Source organism: Myodes glareolus, chromosome 5 (genome assembly GCF_982192425.1).
Source record: "Myodes glareolus chromosome 5, mMyoGla1.1, whole genome shotgun sequence".
In the NCBI taxonomy this organism is placed as follows: domain Eukaryota; kingdom Metazoa; phylum Chordata; class Mammalia; order Rodentia; family Cricetidae; genus Myodes; species Myodes glareolus.
This window is the reverse complement of record NC_142030.1, coordinates 32,533,350-32,546,255: the sequence shown is the minus strand read 5'-3', so window position 1 is coordinate 32,546,255 and position 12,906 is coordinate 32,533,350. Positions and strand designations below refer to the sequence as shown.

Genomic DNA, 12,906 nt, shown 5'->3' with positions numbered 1-12,906 from the left:
TCTATTTTGTGGTTTTTCATGCCTCTTAAGATGACTGTCACGTGCAACGTCTTCAACACATTGAGTATATGAAGAAGTTTTCCCTCTAGTTTGACTTCTTTCATTCCTGCAATGATAATGATACATGTCAAAGCATAATGACATTGAATACATTGTTGAATATTTTCATTTCTATGAGTTAATATAAAATTTGATTCAATTTTAAAGAGGAATTATATCTTAAGGTTTTATAATGGTGTTTAAACTCATGTTGTTCCCCTACATTAAGGCTTGCTTTGCATCTTTGAAGATGAATGATAATAACATCCTTTATTACATAGTTCACATTTACAGAATCTTTTTTCCTCTATGAGAATTTTCACATATTTGAAAGGAAATGAAAAAAGTTCAAAACTTTACTACCCTTATCGCATACATAAAGTTTTCTATACTGTGAGTGATACTATATTTCTTAAGTGAAGTATGACAAACACAAATTTTCACACAGTTCTAATACTGCTAGTATTCATAGTATTCCTATTCCTATTACTTGTACACTTGTTCGTCAAATTCAACAAGTATATGCAGCATGTAGACCGCTACACATCTTCTAATTGTTGTGAGAGAGAGGTATAGCTAGACCCATCCCTATGCTCACATGGCTTGCATAGACAGTAGCATATGATGTACCTACTTAAGGAAAAATAATAAATGTAAGGTTACCACACTTTCCCAGTTTAACTTTATGTCCTCATAGACTTGTGGTATCTGGATTTATGTTTCTGCATATTTCTGCATAACAACAAAACCTTGATGCTCTACTCTGAGTACCCCCTCTCTAAACTTAGCATAGTCACAAGTACATGGGTTACATTAGCTTTTCTATGGACTATTAGTGTAGTAGACAGTTTTAGAGATATATTTATCACTTTTCAAAATGTATACCTTTTATTACATGAATAGTATGAAATAAATGGATTGACAATTTTACAACATAGCTCTTGTATTATGATTCAAATGGTGATATAGGTTAAGGCATTGTTTTCTTAACTTCTTTCTTTTAAAAAATGGCCTACAAATGCAGTTTGGTTACCTAAAATTGAGGTATACAATTCTGTGAGAATTCAATAAACATTGGTACACTTTATTATCTACATTGTTGCTTCCTTTTAAAACTTTTAGGAAACATTGCAAATTCTTCAAAGGTAAATTCCTCTCAGCTTATAGATTGAACATTACCTTTCATGTATTCTAGTACTTTGCCAATGTTCTTCAATATTATGGTCTTCCCAATTGTATCCTAAAATATAGTAAGAGAAAATGTATGTTATGTAGTTAAATTTTTTTAAAAAATTAATTACTATCTTCAGTGAACCTTACAACCATGCCTGACTTCTTCTTCTTTCTCAGTCATATTACAAAAGACCATCAGTCACCAATGAACGATTCTTTCCTGATTTTGAGTACTTTTTATTTGAGACAGGATTTCTCTGTGTTACAGTCCTGGCTGTCCTGGAACTAGCTTAGCTCTCATACTTAACCCTTATTTTGAAACATGAAAGAAAATTCTGTCTTACCTATAGTAGTAAGGTTTCCATAGGTCTCCAGCATCACATCTTTGTAGAGAGTCTTCTGGGAAGTATCCAACAAACTCCATTCTTCCCAAGTGAAGTCAACATGCACATCATCATATGTCACTGTATTCTAAAATATCCCATACATGTGTAAAACAAAAAGCATGATATTGACAGCACTGTAAATGTATACTTCTTTGACAGTATGGTCATAGAAATGTGGTTTTTCCTGTACTTACTCCATGACACAGACATCATAGTTTAATCACTAAGTCACTTGAGAAGCAAACTAAATAGGAGGTTCACCTGTCATTTATGAAGCCTATGAAAGGAAGATCACTTGCACGAGAAATGCCTATTAGCAAACAATGAAAGACACGTGAACAAATGAACAGTACATAATACATGTGAGAGATGTTCTATGGATGATTAATTCCTAACTACAAAGAAAAAAATAGGAGAGTCAAGCTGTATGCCTTGGGTCATGTCTTTAATCCTACCTCTCAGAAGTTGGAGGCATGAATATCTGCCTCTCAGTTGAATGCCAGCATAATCTATGAAATCACTTCTAGGACAGTCAGAAATACATATTAACTCCCTGTTTACCATGAAAAATCAAACAAACATAAAGATAAAAAGAACCCAGAGTTTTTTCTGAATTTCCTACAAAGAGCTATGCATTCACTCCAGCTCTGTATTCATCGTCCAGAAACTTAAAATGCCTCAATTTAAATTGTAATATCAATAAGATTTTACCAAAAGGCACTGTGTGCTTAAAAGTTACAAATAACCAAATAAAATCGTTACCAACATTTATGATGTTCACAAATAATCAATACTGTGCAGGAAATATGGCTTGACAGTAAAGAGCCCTCCTGGCCTTGCATACAGGTGGGTTCAAGGACTTAGATGGCAGATCCAAGTTACCATCATTCCAAGTTCGAGGTTTCTGGTACCATATTTTGATCACTGTAAGGACTAGGTCCATACATGGGGCATATCCATGTATGGTGTGGGAAGTCCTTCTGTATATGTGTTGCTTTTATTAGTTAATTAATGAAGCTGTTTTCAGCCAATGGTTTACCACAGTAAAGTCAGGAGGGAAATCAGAGCAGAGATGTAGAGAGAGAGTAGGCAAAGTCAGAGAGAAGCCATGTAGCCTCTGCAGGAGACAGATGCCCTCACCAGAGTCAGCCAGAAACTTGGCAGTAGGCCACAACCTCATGGTGATATACACATTAATGGAGATGGGTTAGTTTAGGAAATAAGATATAGCTAGAAGTATCTTAAGCTATTGGCTAAATAGCACTGCAAATACTGTAGTTTCTGTATGATTACTTTGGCTCTGGCCATCTGAGCATGAATGAACACTTCCACCTAGAAATTGGCACCAATGTGACTGACTACATTCAGAAAACCTGAGAGAGCTTGGAAAGCAATTCTAGGCCGAAAAAAACCAACAACAGAGTTAAGCACAACTTATTGGTAGCCGGTATTTATTTATTTATTTTTGACAGGCTCTATTTGCTGGTAGTAAACAGGGTGCCATGGGTCCTTTAAGAGAGGTCTTCCTGATTCTTGGTAGCAGAAATACATGTGGTTTCAAAATGGTGGCTTCCTGGTTCATGCTGGCAGTACAAACTCTGGCTCTCTCAGGAAGCCAAGCAGTAAAATGGGTCTGTGAACAAAGTGTTACACATTGCTTAAAGGTGGCACAGACCCACTGTGACCCTAAATCTGGTGCAAAGAGAATGTCTCTCAGAGGCAGTGAACATGCCTCCTTGCCAACCAGCAAGGTACCAACTGGGAGCTCGCATCTTTCCCCTCTGGTGGCTCCATGGCTTCTGCAAGCTGCCATTTCCTTTTCATTAGCATTAAAAACTTTTAAAGATAATAAACTACTGTGTAATCTATATCTGGGAGTCTTAATTTCCACTTTCTGTTTACTAAGCATGTCTTTCAGGGGGCCAGATGAAGTGTTAACTCATTAATCTTTATCATTATAAAGTGGAAGTCAGATATGGGGGTTGTCAGAGAAGCAGTGGAGAAGCCACCAGGGACTCCTCCCTTTTCCATTCTGACATCTAAATAAAGCCCATGATCTTCTCTCATCTGAACCATACTTCTTCTTGTCTCCTATCGACAGCCCTCCAAACCCCTATGCCATTTTTGTTCAATAAATATGTAAGCTTTGCTCTCTGACTCCAAACATTCTTCATGATTAAACTATGATCAAAATATCACACAGCACCCTGCAACCTCTCTTGTGTCTCACTCTTGCAACTTCCACGCCCCTATGCAGTTCTCCATGGCAGATGCCTCATAGCTTTGGTATCTCAACATCCTGTGGTCTGAAATGCAACCCAGCTTCATCTTCACCATTTTGTGTAATGAACACTTACAATATCTTCTTCACTGCAGCTCTGACTCTGCCAAACATAGATGAGTACAATCGTGATGAGCTAACCACAGAGAAGAACCCATGACCTTTACATTTTACATCTTTCTTGTTTTCTGTATCTGTATGACATAGGTGATCCTGCCAAGATTAGATGGACCCCGCCAAGTTTGGGCAAAATTTGCTGCAAATTCTGCATGATGTTGTTCTGACACAAGAAATTACTGTATATACTCCTTCCATAAATTAAGGACTTAACTAGATGCAGTCTTACACCTGGAGCATGTCCCTAGGCTTCAAATGCACAGTCAGGCTCTACGCTTTGATGGTGCTGAAATTCTTGACACTGTCCGCACCTTTTTCACCACTGGACTGCCATCTGAAACTACCTAGTATAGTTTTAATTAACAAAACACAGACTTTACCTTCTGTATGTTATTAATATGTGTTGCTTTTATTGGTTGATGAATAAAGCTGTTTGGCCTATGACAGGACAGAATATAGCTAGCTGGTAAATCCAAGTGGATACAGAGAGAAAGGAGATGAAGTCAAGAATCCAAGAGGCACAGGAGAAACAAGATGTGACATAACAAGCCATGAACCATGTGGCAAAGCATATATAAAAAGTATGAGTCAATTTAAACGTAATAGGTAGCCAGTAATAGTCTGAGCCATTGTCCAAATATTCATAATTAATATAAGCCTCTGAGTAGTTATTTGGTAGCTGGTAAACAGGAGAGAAACTTGCAGCTACATTTTTTATTTCTTCCTACTTGTTTCTTTTTCACTCTAGACCTGAATGAGCCATCAGTAATAACCATCGAATAGAAGCAATATTTTGTATAAGAAGTCAGTCTATTCCGTTTTATTTCTGCTTTGCTTACTTTCTCGGCACATTGAGAAAATAAGAAAGATAGGGGTAAAAATATCACACAAATGATCTCTAGATAAAATTTTCATGAATTCTTCTAAGCACCTGTGCTTATGTACCAAGCTACAATCACCTGATGGGGCCACGAGGAAGGAAGCCAGACTTGGGCTGGAAAGGCCATAGTAAGGCAAGGCTATGTCTTATTGAGAGGAATCAGACTCTTTATTTCTTTTCTTTTTTTCCACCCTTTTTTTCATTATTGCTTAAAAAATACCAATTCAAATTCCCACTCCCTCCCCTCCTCCCATTCGCCTCCCAATCCCTCCACAGAATCTCCAACCCCACCCCCTCCAATGCACCCCACCCTGTGGAAAGTCCAAGCCCCTCCCTACTACATGTTGAGCAAGGTATACATCCAAAAAGAATAGGATTCCAAGAAACCAGTACATGCAGTAGAGACAAATCCCAGTTTCATTATCAGTGGCCCCTTAGTCTGACCCAACTGTCATCCACAGGGACTTGTTTGTTTACACACTCATTTATTCCCAGTTCATTTGGAATTGGTGAGCTACCATTAGCTCAGATAAACTGTCTAGATGGATGAACACATCATGGTCTTGAATTCCTTGCTGACTCTTTATTTCTTTATCAGAAACAGAAGAAAATGGAAATTTCTAGGATCCATACAGTTGTAGTTTCCAGGATACAATGAAGTTTGCATCCTCTACCACATATACAAGATTAATGTCTAAGTCCAATTGTCCTTCTAAGCTTTCCTGATTCAGGGGCTGGAGAGATGGCTCAGCGGTTAAGAGCATTGCCTGCTCTTTCAAAGGTCCTGAGTTCAATTCCTGGCAACCACATGGTGGCTCACAACCATCTGTAATGAGGTCTGGTTCCCTCCTCTGGCCTGCAGGCATACATGCAGACAGAAAACTGTATACATAATAAGTAAATAAAGAAATATTTTTTAAAAATGCTTTCATGATTATTTGACTACTAAGGGATCATACAAAAAAAGCACAAATCAGCCCGAATATTTCGCTGCCTGAGGGAATGCAATAGTCTGTCAGGACCTTGGAAGCACATTATGTCCCATAAACCCCAGATTTAACCTGAATTACCCATGACACTGGTCTCTCAAGGCAGGTAGGTCAATACCAAGGTTCCCTACAGAGCCTATTGCCCACTAAAATCCTACACCATTGACCTCCACTGTCCATCATTCAACATTCCCATCTTCTTCGTCCTACAAGAAGAACTGATGAAGCTCTTTGTCCCACTCTCTATGGTTTTTGCCATCTAAAGTTCTGATATTTTCAACATTCTTCCAAGAAGCACCATTTCCAGGTACCTAGCAGCAACAAAATCTCTTTGAGTCCTATTTTTGTTCCAACTTTCTGGTCTGTTGCTGTTATTAAATTATCTAACCAAAAGCAACTCAGGTAATGAACAGGTTTATTTGGTTGCTACTCCTATTTTACAGTCCTTCCTTATGGGAGCTTAGGATAGAAACTCAAGCTAATACCAAAGAGCAAAACAGGGAGAATTGTTTTCTGGCTTTCTCTCTTGCTTTGTCGGTGTCTTGTGCACAGCTAGCTCTCCTATCCATCCCAGGTCTGCCTGGTCAAGATATTGCCAACTCTATGGAAGAGAGAGCCCAAAATCAACACAATCTCTCTCAGACACAGTAATCAGATATTCTGATCTAGACATACCCTCAATTGGTATTCCCTCAGATCACTCTAGGCTATGCTATCTTGATAGCTGAGGCTAATTAGGAAAGAGACAATAATATACAAGAGGGCTATAAAGATTCAAAAGTCAATGTACTAATCAATCACATAAGCAGAAAAAACAAAAGCATGAAGATGCCAGGAAATGGAAAGAGGCAAGTATCTAAGATCAAGAAGAGGAAACCAAAACTGTCTCACTTCCCAAACCAACACAAACTCAAGGAACTCATAACATGAGAAATTTTCTGAACACAAAATTGGTGAGACCACCATTTTGCAGAATATTAACAATATACTTGGATAACAATGAATAAAATAACAACAAAAATGGGCTCCACTGACAAACAATGACACAAAGAGAGACCTACAAATACATATTACCATTCCTTAAATAAGAACTACAGGTTTGATACAAAAATAAAACTCCAAGAAATCACTGAGCAGGACTCATCCTATGCACTCCCGTTTTCTCTTTTAACAATAGCAAAAAATGACTTTAGTGTAGAGGCTTGTTCCACAAAAATTGAAGAGGTTCACTTGATGTCTTCTTATGTATTAACTTTTTAGACAATAGTATTGACTACCGATGGGATCTCATTTTCTATGATAAAGAAAAGAATGTCTGGAGGTCTGAGCCAGCGACCTGGTCCAGAGCACCAGAGACAGCAAACTGCATTGGAAAAGGTACAGGGGAGTAACTGCTGAGTGACTGAGCCAGAGCCAGAGACTGCTGAGAGTTAGGATGTGAATCTGGAACCTTCAAGGGAGTAGACCTAAGCCAGGACTCCTGTGAGTCTGGGCATGAGTCTAGGACCTCCAACGAACGAGACCTGAGCCAGGACCTCTGTGGTTCTGCGCATGAATCTGGGACTGCCAAGGGAGTAGGCAGGAATCAGAGATCTCTGTGGGGCCAGACTTGAGTGTGAGGCCTCTGAGGGATAAGCCTGAGTCAGGTCTTCTGTTATTCTGGGTGCACCCAAGCCTGGGAATTCTGAGGCAGTAGACTGGAGCCAGAGACCCTTGCAGGACCAACTCCAAGACAGGCACTTCTGCAGGAGGGGATCCAGACCAGGATTTACAGAAAGAGGTCAAAGCCAGCAATGCAGGCCAAAGTGGGCCTGAGACAGCAAACTCCAAGGGACTGGAGAAAAGCCCAGGAGGGCTGAGCTATCTCTAGGAACACAGAGTAAACAACAGGGTAACTAGAACTGTGGCACTGACTATACCAAGAGAAACAACCATCTGAGCTTTGAATTCATTGGCACCTAGAAGACTAATCAACAGAATCTCTGATAGCCCCAACCATATGTACTAGAGGAAAAGATGAGTAGAACAGATAAGAACACATGCAACAGCAAGAGCAACACAACACCATTGAAACCTAAAGACCTTGCAACAGCAAGACTTGAACAACTAAAAATAGATGAAGCAGAAGAAAATGCCCTAAAAATAACTTCAAGAGAATGTTAGAATCTTTTAAAGAGAAAATGAAAAATTCTCTCAAAGAAGTGGAGGAAAAGACAGAAAATTTGAAGACATCAGCAAATCCCTTAAAGAAAACAAACAAAGAAAAATCACACATATGAAAGAAACTATTCAAGACTTGAAAATTGAAATAGAGACAAAAAAAAAAACACCCCACAAGTTGAGGAAATCATAGAAACGGAAATCATGAGAAAATGATCAGGAACCACAAACAAAAGCATGAACAACAGGACACAAGATATGGAATACAGAATCTCAAGCACTGAAGATACAATAAAGGGAATAGATTCATCAGTTAAAGAAAACATTAAAACTATCAAAAGTTTAACCAAACATATCCAGGAAATATGGGACACCATAAAAAGGACAAACCTAAGAATAATAGGTACAGAAAAAAGAGAAGAAGTTCAACTCAAAAGCACAGAAAATATATTTAACAAAATCATACAAGAAAACTTTCCCAACCTAAAGAAAGATATGCCTAGGTAGACACAAGAAGCTTACAGAACACCAAATAGATGAGATAAAAAAGTCCCCTCACCAAATGATAATCAAAACACTAAACACACAGAGTAAAGAAAGAATATTAATAGTTGAAAAGGCAAAAAGAAACGTAACATGTAAAAGTAGGCCTATCAGAATTACACTTGCCTTCTCATTGGAGGCAATGAAAGCCAGAAGGGTGTGGTCACGTGTTTTGCAGACATTAAGAGACCACAGATGCCAGCCCAGACTACCATACCCAGCAAAACTTTCAATCACCATAGAAGGACAAAACAAGATATTCCATGACAAAACTAGATTTAAGCAATACCTAGCCAAAAACCCAGGACTACACAAAATACTTGAAGGAAAACTCCAACCCAAGGAAGTTGGCCTCACCAACAAAACCACAGACAATTGATAGTCTCATAGCAGCAAATCCCAAAGAAGGGAAAAACGCATCACCAACAGTGAAATGGTGAATTAACATCACCAAGAATGAATACAAACTTAACAGAAGATAGCAATGATTGGTCATTAATATCTCATATTATAAATGAACCAAACTCACCTATAAAAAGGCACAGGCTGACAGATTGTATAAGTAAACAGAATCCATCCTTGTTCTGCATACAAGAAACACATTTCAGAGTCAAAGACAGACTTTGTCAGAGTAAAGCTTTGGGAAAAATATTCAATCAAATGGACCTAAAAAACAAGAGGGTGTAACTGTCCAAATGCCTAACAAACTAGACTTCAAGCTAAAATCAACCAAAAGAGACAGAGAAGGGCATTTCTTGTTAGTCAACAGGAAAAATCCATCAAGAAGAAATCTCAATACTGAACATCTATGCTACAAATACAAGGGTACCCTCATGTATAAGAGAAACACTTCTAAGGCCTAAATCATACATTAAACTGCACACACTAATAGTGGGAGACTTCAACACTCCAGTCACACCACTGAACAGGTCAGTGAGACAAAAAATGAACAGAGAAATAAGGTAACTACCAGATGTTATGACTCAAATGGACTTAACAGACATCTATAGAATATTTTATCCAAACAGAAAAGAATATACCTTCTTCTCAGCACCTCATGGAACTGTCTCAAAAATTGACCACATTCTTGTTAACAAAACAAACCTCAACAAATACAGGAAAATTGGAATATAGATTCAACACAATGTCCATCAAAATCTTAGCAAAATTCTTCACATACCTCGAAAGAACAGTACTCAACGTCATATGGAAAATCAAAAAAAAAAAACCCAGGATAGCCAAAACAATTCTGTACAATAGAAGAACTTCTGGAGGCATCACAATCCGTGACTGCAAACTCTACTATAGAGCTTCAGTACTGAAAACAGCCTGGTATTGGAATAAGAACAGACAGGAGGACCAATAGAACTTAATCAAAGACATCAATCATCTTCGAACACCTGATTTTTGACAAATAAGCAAGAAATTTGAGTGAGGTAACCCAGACACAGAAAGACGATTCACGTGCACTTACTCATAGGTGGTTTTTAAACATTAAGCAAAAAAAAATCCAGCCTACAAACCACAATCCCCGAGAACTTAGACAACAATGAGGAAACCAGATAGGCTAGAGTTTACCCAATGAATGGTTTACTTTTCCTTCTCAATGAATGAACAGTCACGGCCCAGCCTAGAAGGAGTTACAAGTCTGTCTTCTTCGCACTGGGCAGCAGAGTCAAGGTTAGGTGTTAAAAGGTATTTTCAATTACATAGTACAGTGCAAGTCTAAGCTATAGGACACATTGCTCTATAGAGAAATCAATAATCACCATCACTTGAGAGAAAAGGAATGAAACTATTAATGACCTAGAAAAACTGCAGAACACAAACAGAAAGAAGAGAAACAATGTGCTTTAAAAACATGTCAAAAAGTGTTTTGTAAAATGACAAAAATAAAATATTCTTAAAATTGAAAGAACTTAGAGGTATTGACTTTGCAAAAGAGTAGTCCCTTCCATAGTGAGGGAATATCATTAATAAGAGATAAATTAGTGTTATCTATATGGATATGTTGGCTGCTGAGATCTATAACCTGACACATAGAGTTACAGTCAATAACCTGTTTCTCAAACTTCTGAGCTTACAGAACACACCAGCACCTTCATAGGATAGTTGCCTCATTGAAAATTCAATAGTCATTGCCTCGAGATAGCCTTCCCAAACTGTAACCCACACTGATTTCTGTTCACTCACATGACAAGAATTGAAATATGCTGGGAAATACCTTCTACCACAATCATGTCAGTTTCCATAATGGTGAATCTAGCAGCTGATTGCTTCTCCTGCAATATGCAGGATAAACTATTCCTCCTATTTTGTCCTGAAGACAGAAGCAATATTGCATACATGAATCCTTTTCCTGTGACTGCATTGGATAGTTGACTACATGACTCAAATGTAAAACTCTAAGGTGGTACCGTCATTTAAGAATTTTGAAGGTGTAATATAGAGGAAGCAAGGTCATCTCCCTGGAGTAAAATATACTGGAATCAAGGCCACCTGAGGTAACATGAAAATTTGACTCAAGACCATTATTTCCAACAGATTGGAAATGCAGCTGCTTTAGAATATGCCTTCCCCTTCGGAAATCACTTCACATACTTGGGAGAATCATAAAGAAAGGTTTCTTTAACAATGGTAGACATTCATCTCTGGCTAAGGCTCAGAGAGGAACCTGATTAGACAGATTTTGTATTCCACACATGCCGTCAGCCTTAAGTGTCTTTTCCATTCATGCTCCAGTTTACACTTTGAACAATTTAAATAGAAACAGGCAACTTGCAGGTCTAGCCACTTAGACTGATAATAGGGTTACACAACAAAGATATTCCCAGGATAATGTTCTAAGTACACCAGTGACCTTCAGTGACGGGGTCCTGAGGTGAATGTAGCAGGGGATGAGAAAGTTAGGAAAAATATAAGGTAGAAAATATAAGAGATTGCGTAGGTTGATCTTGCACAAGCCATGGTCTATGCCAAACAAGCTTCTTAAGATGAACTGTATCTTGTATACTACTTCCAGGGGGAAAATGAAAGGAAATAGGGGAACTCTATGAAGTCAGTAGAAATTATCATACAATGGGACAAATTCAAGAGGAGGCTACTCCAACAATGTTACAAAAGGGGACAACAGGCTATTCCAAGAATATTACTACTAAGCCAACAATGGCCTTGGGACTGGTAACCAAAGCTTCACAGGGTAAGAAGAGATGGGTTTTCAGGAACTGAAGCAACCCTTCCATAAAGGCCTTGGCCCTAGACTATTATCAGCTGTCCCAAGCATAGTTCTGCTTTTAGAAAAGGGGCTCTGCTTTCTTGTCAATACAGCAGGCCCTTAGGGAAAGATCCCAAGGTCTAGGCCCCAGGCTATTAATATCTCTCACAAGAATGTTCCTCCTCCCTGTCTGAGGGCCTAAATGAAAGCCTTGATTGCTCAGCTAAGTCCTTAACCCTTAACACAACAAAGTTCTACCTTTCAAATAGTTGTCACCTGATGTCCTATTTGCCACCTGACAGAATTATGCTTTTCAAAAGAAGAAATCTGGAACTTTATGGCACACCAGGCCTTAAGGTTAGTTGTGACCCTGAAATGCCTCCTAGAGTAGCTTGTTAGAGACTTGCTCTTTGATGATGGGGATGGGCCTAATGGCTGATTTGTATATCAGGGGAGGTCTCTTTGTAAAGATTTGGAGCCAAATGTCTGGACAACCCTAGTGAGCAATGTGTATCCTATCATCCCAATCTCTAACAGGCCTGGTTAGCATAGATTTATCTTTTGGGTGTTTTAGAGGCCTTCCTCTATCAGCTTAAGTTCTACTTTGTGAGACTTACTATTTCCTAAGCATTGGTAAATTCTTTATATCTCCAATTCTTCGACATTTCAGTGAACCAAATTAGCAAAAATTGGATCTTAAACATTAAGGATGGCACAGGGAACCACTTCCTAAATATAACCTCAGAAACACAGACACTGAGAAAAACAATTAATAAATGGGACCTCCTGAAACTGAAAAGGTTCTGTAAAGCAAAGGACAAGGTCAACAAGACAAAATGACAGCCAGCAGAATGGGAGAAGATCTTCAGTTACCCCACATCAGAGGTCTGATCAAAATATACAAAGAACTCAAGAAATTGACAACAAAAGATACATAATTCAATAAAAAAAAAATGGAGTACAGACCTAAAAAGAGAACTCTCAAAGGATGAATCTAAAATGGCTGAAAGACACTTAAGGAAATGTTCAACATCTTTAGTAACCAGAGAAATGCAAATCAAAACAACTCTGAGATTCCATCTTACACCTGTAAGAATGGCCAAAATAAAAAACACTGATGACAA

The 12,906-nt window shown here is 38.3% G+C and overlaps 1 protein-coding gene across 1 annotated transcript in view; it reads right to left on the bottom strand.

Annotated features, from left to right (window-relative positions):
- The window catches only part of LOC146894867 (uncharacterized), a 30,202-nt gene that overhangs the window by 1,362 nt on the left and 15,934 nt on the right, over nt 1-12,906 (bottom strand). Inside the window, exons 3-5 of the mRNA XM_087906637.1 lie at nt 1,557-1,683; nt 1,219-1,279; nt 23-106 (exon numbers count right to left, since the gene is read on the bottom strand). Coding sequence (XP_087762763.1) covers nt 23-106; nt 1,219-1,279; nt 1,557-1,683 — 272 coding nt within the window. The remainder of the gene's footprint in view (nt 1-22; nt 107-1,218; nt 1,280-1,556; nt 1,684-12,906) is intronic.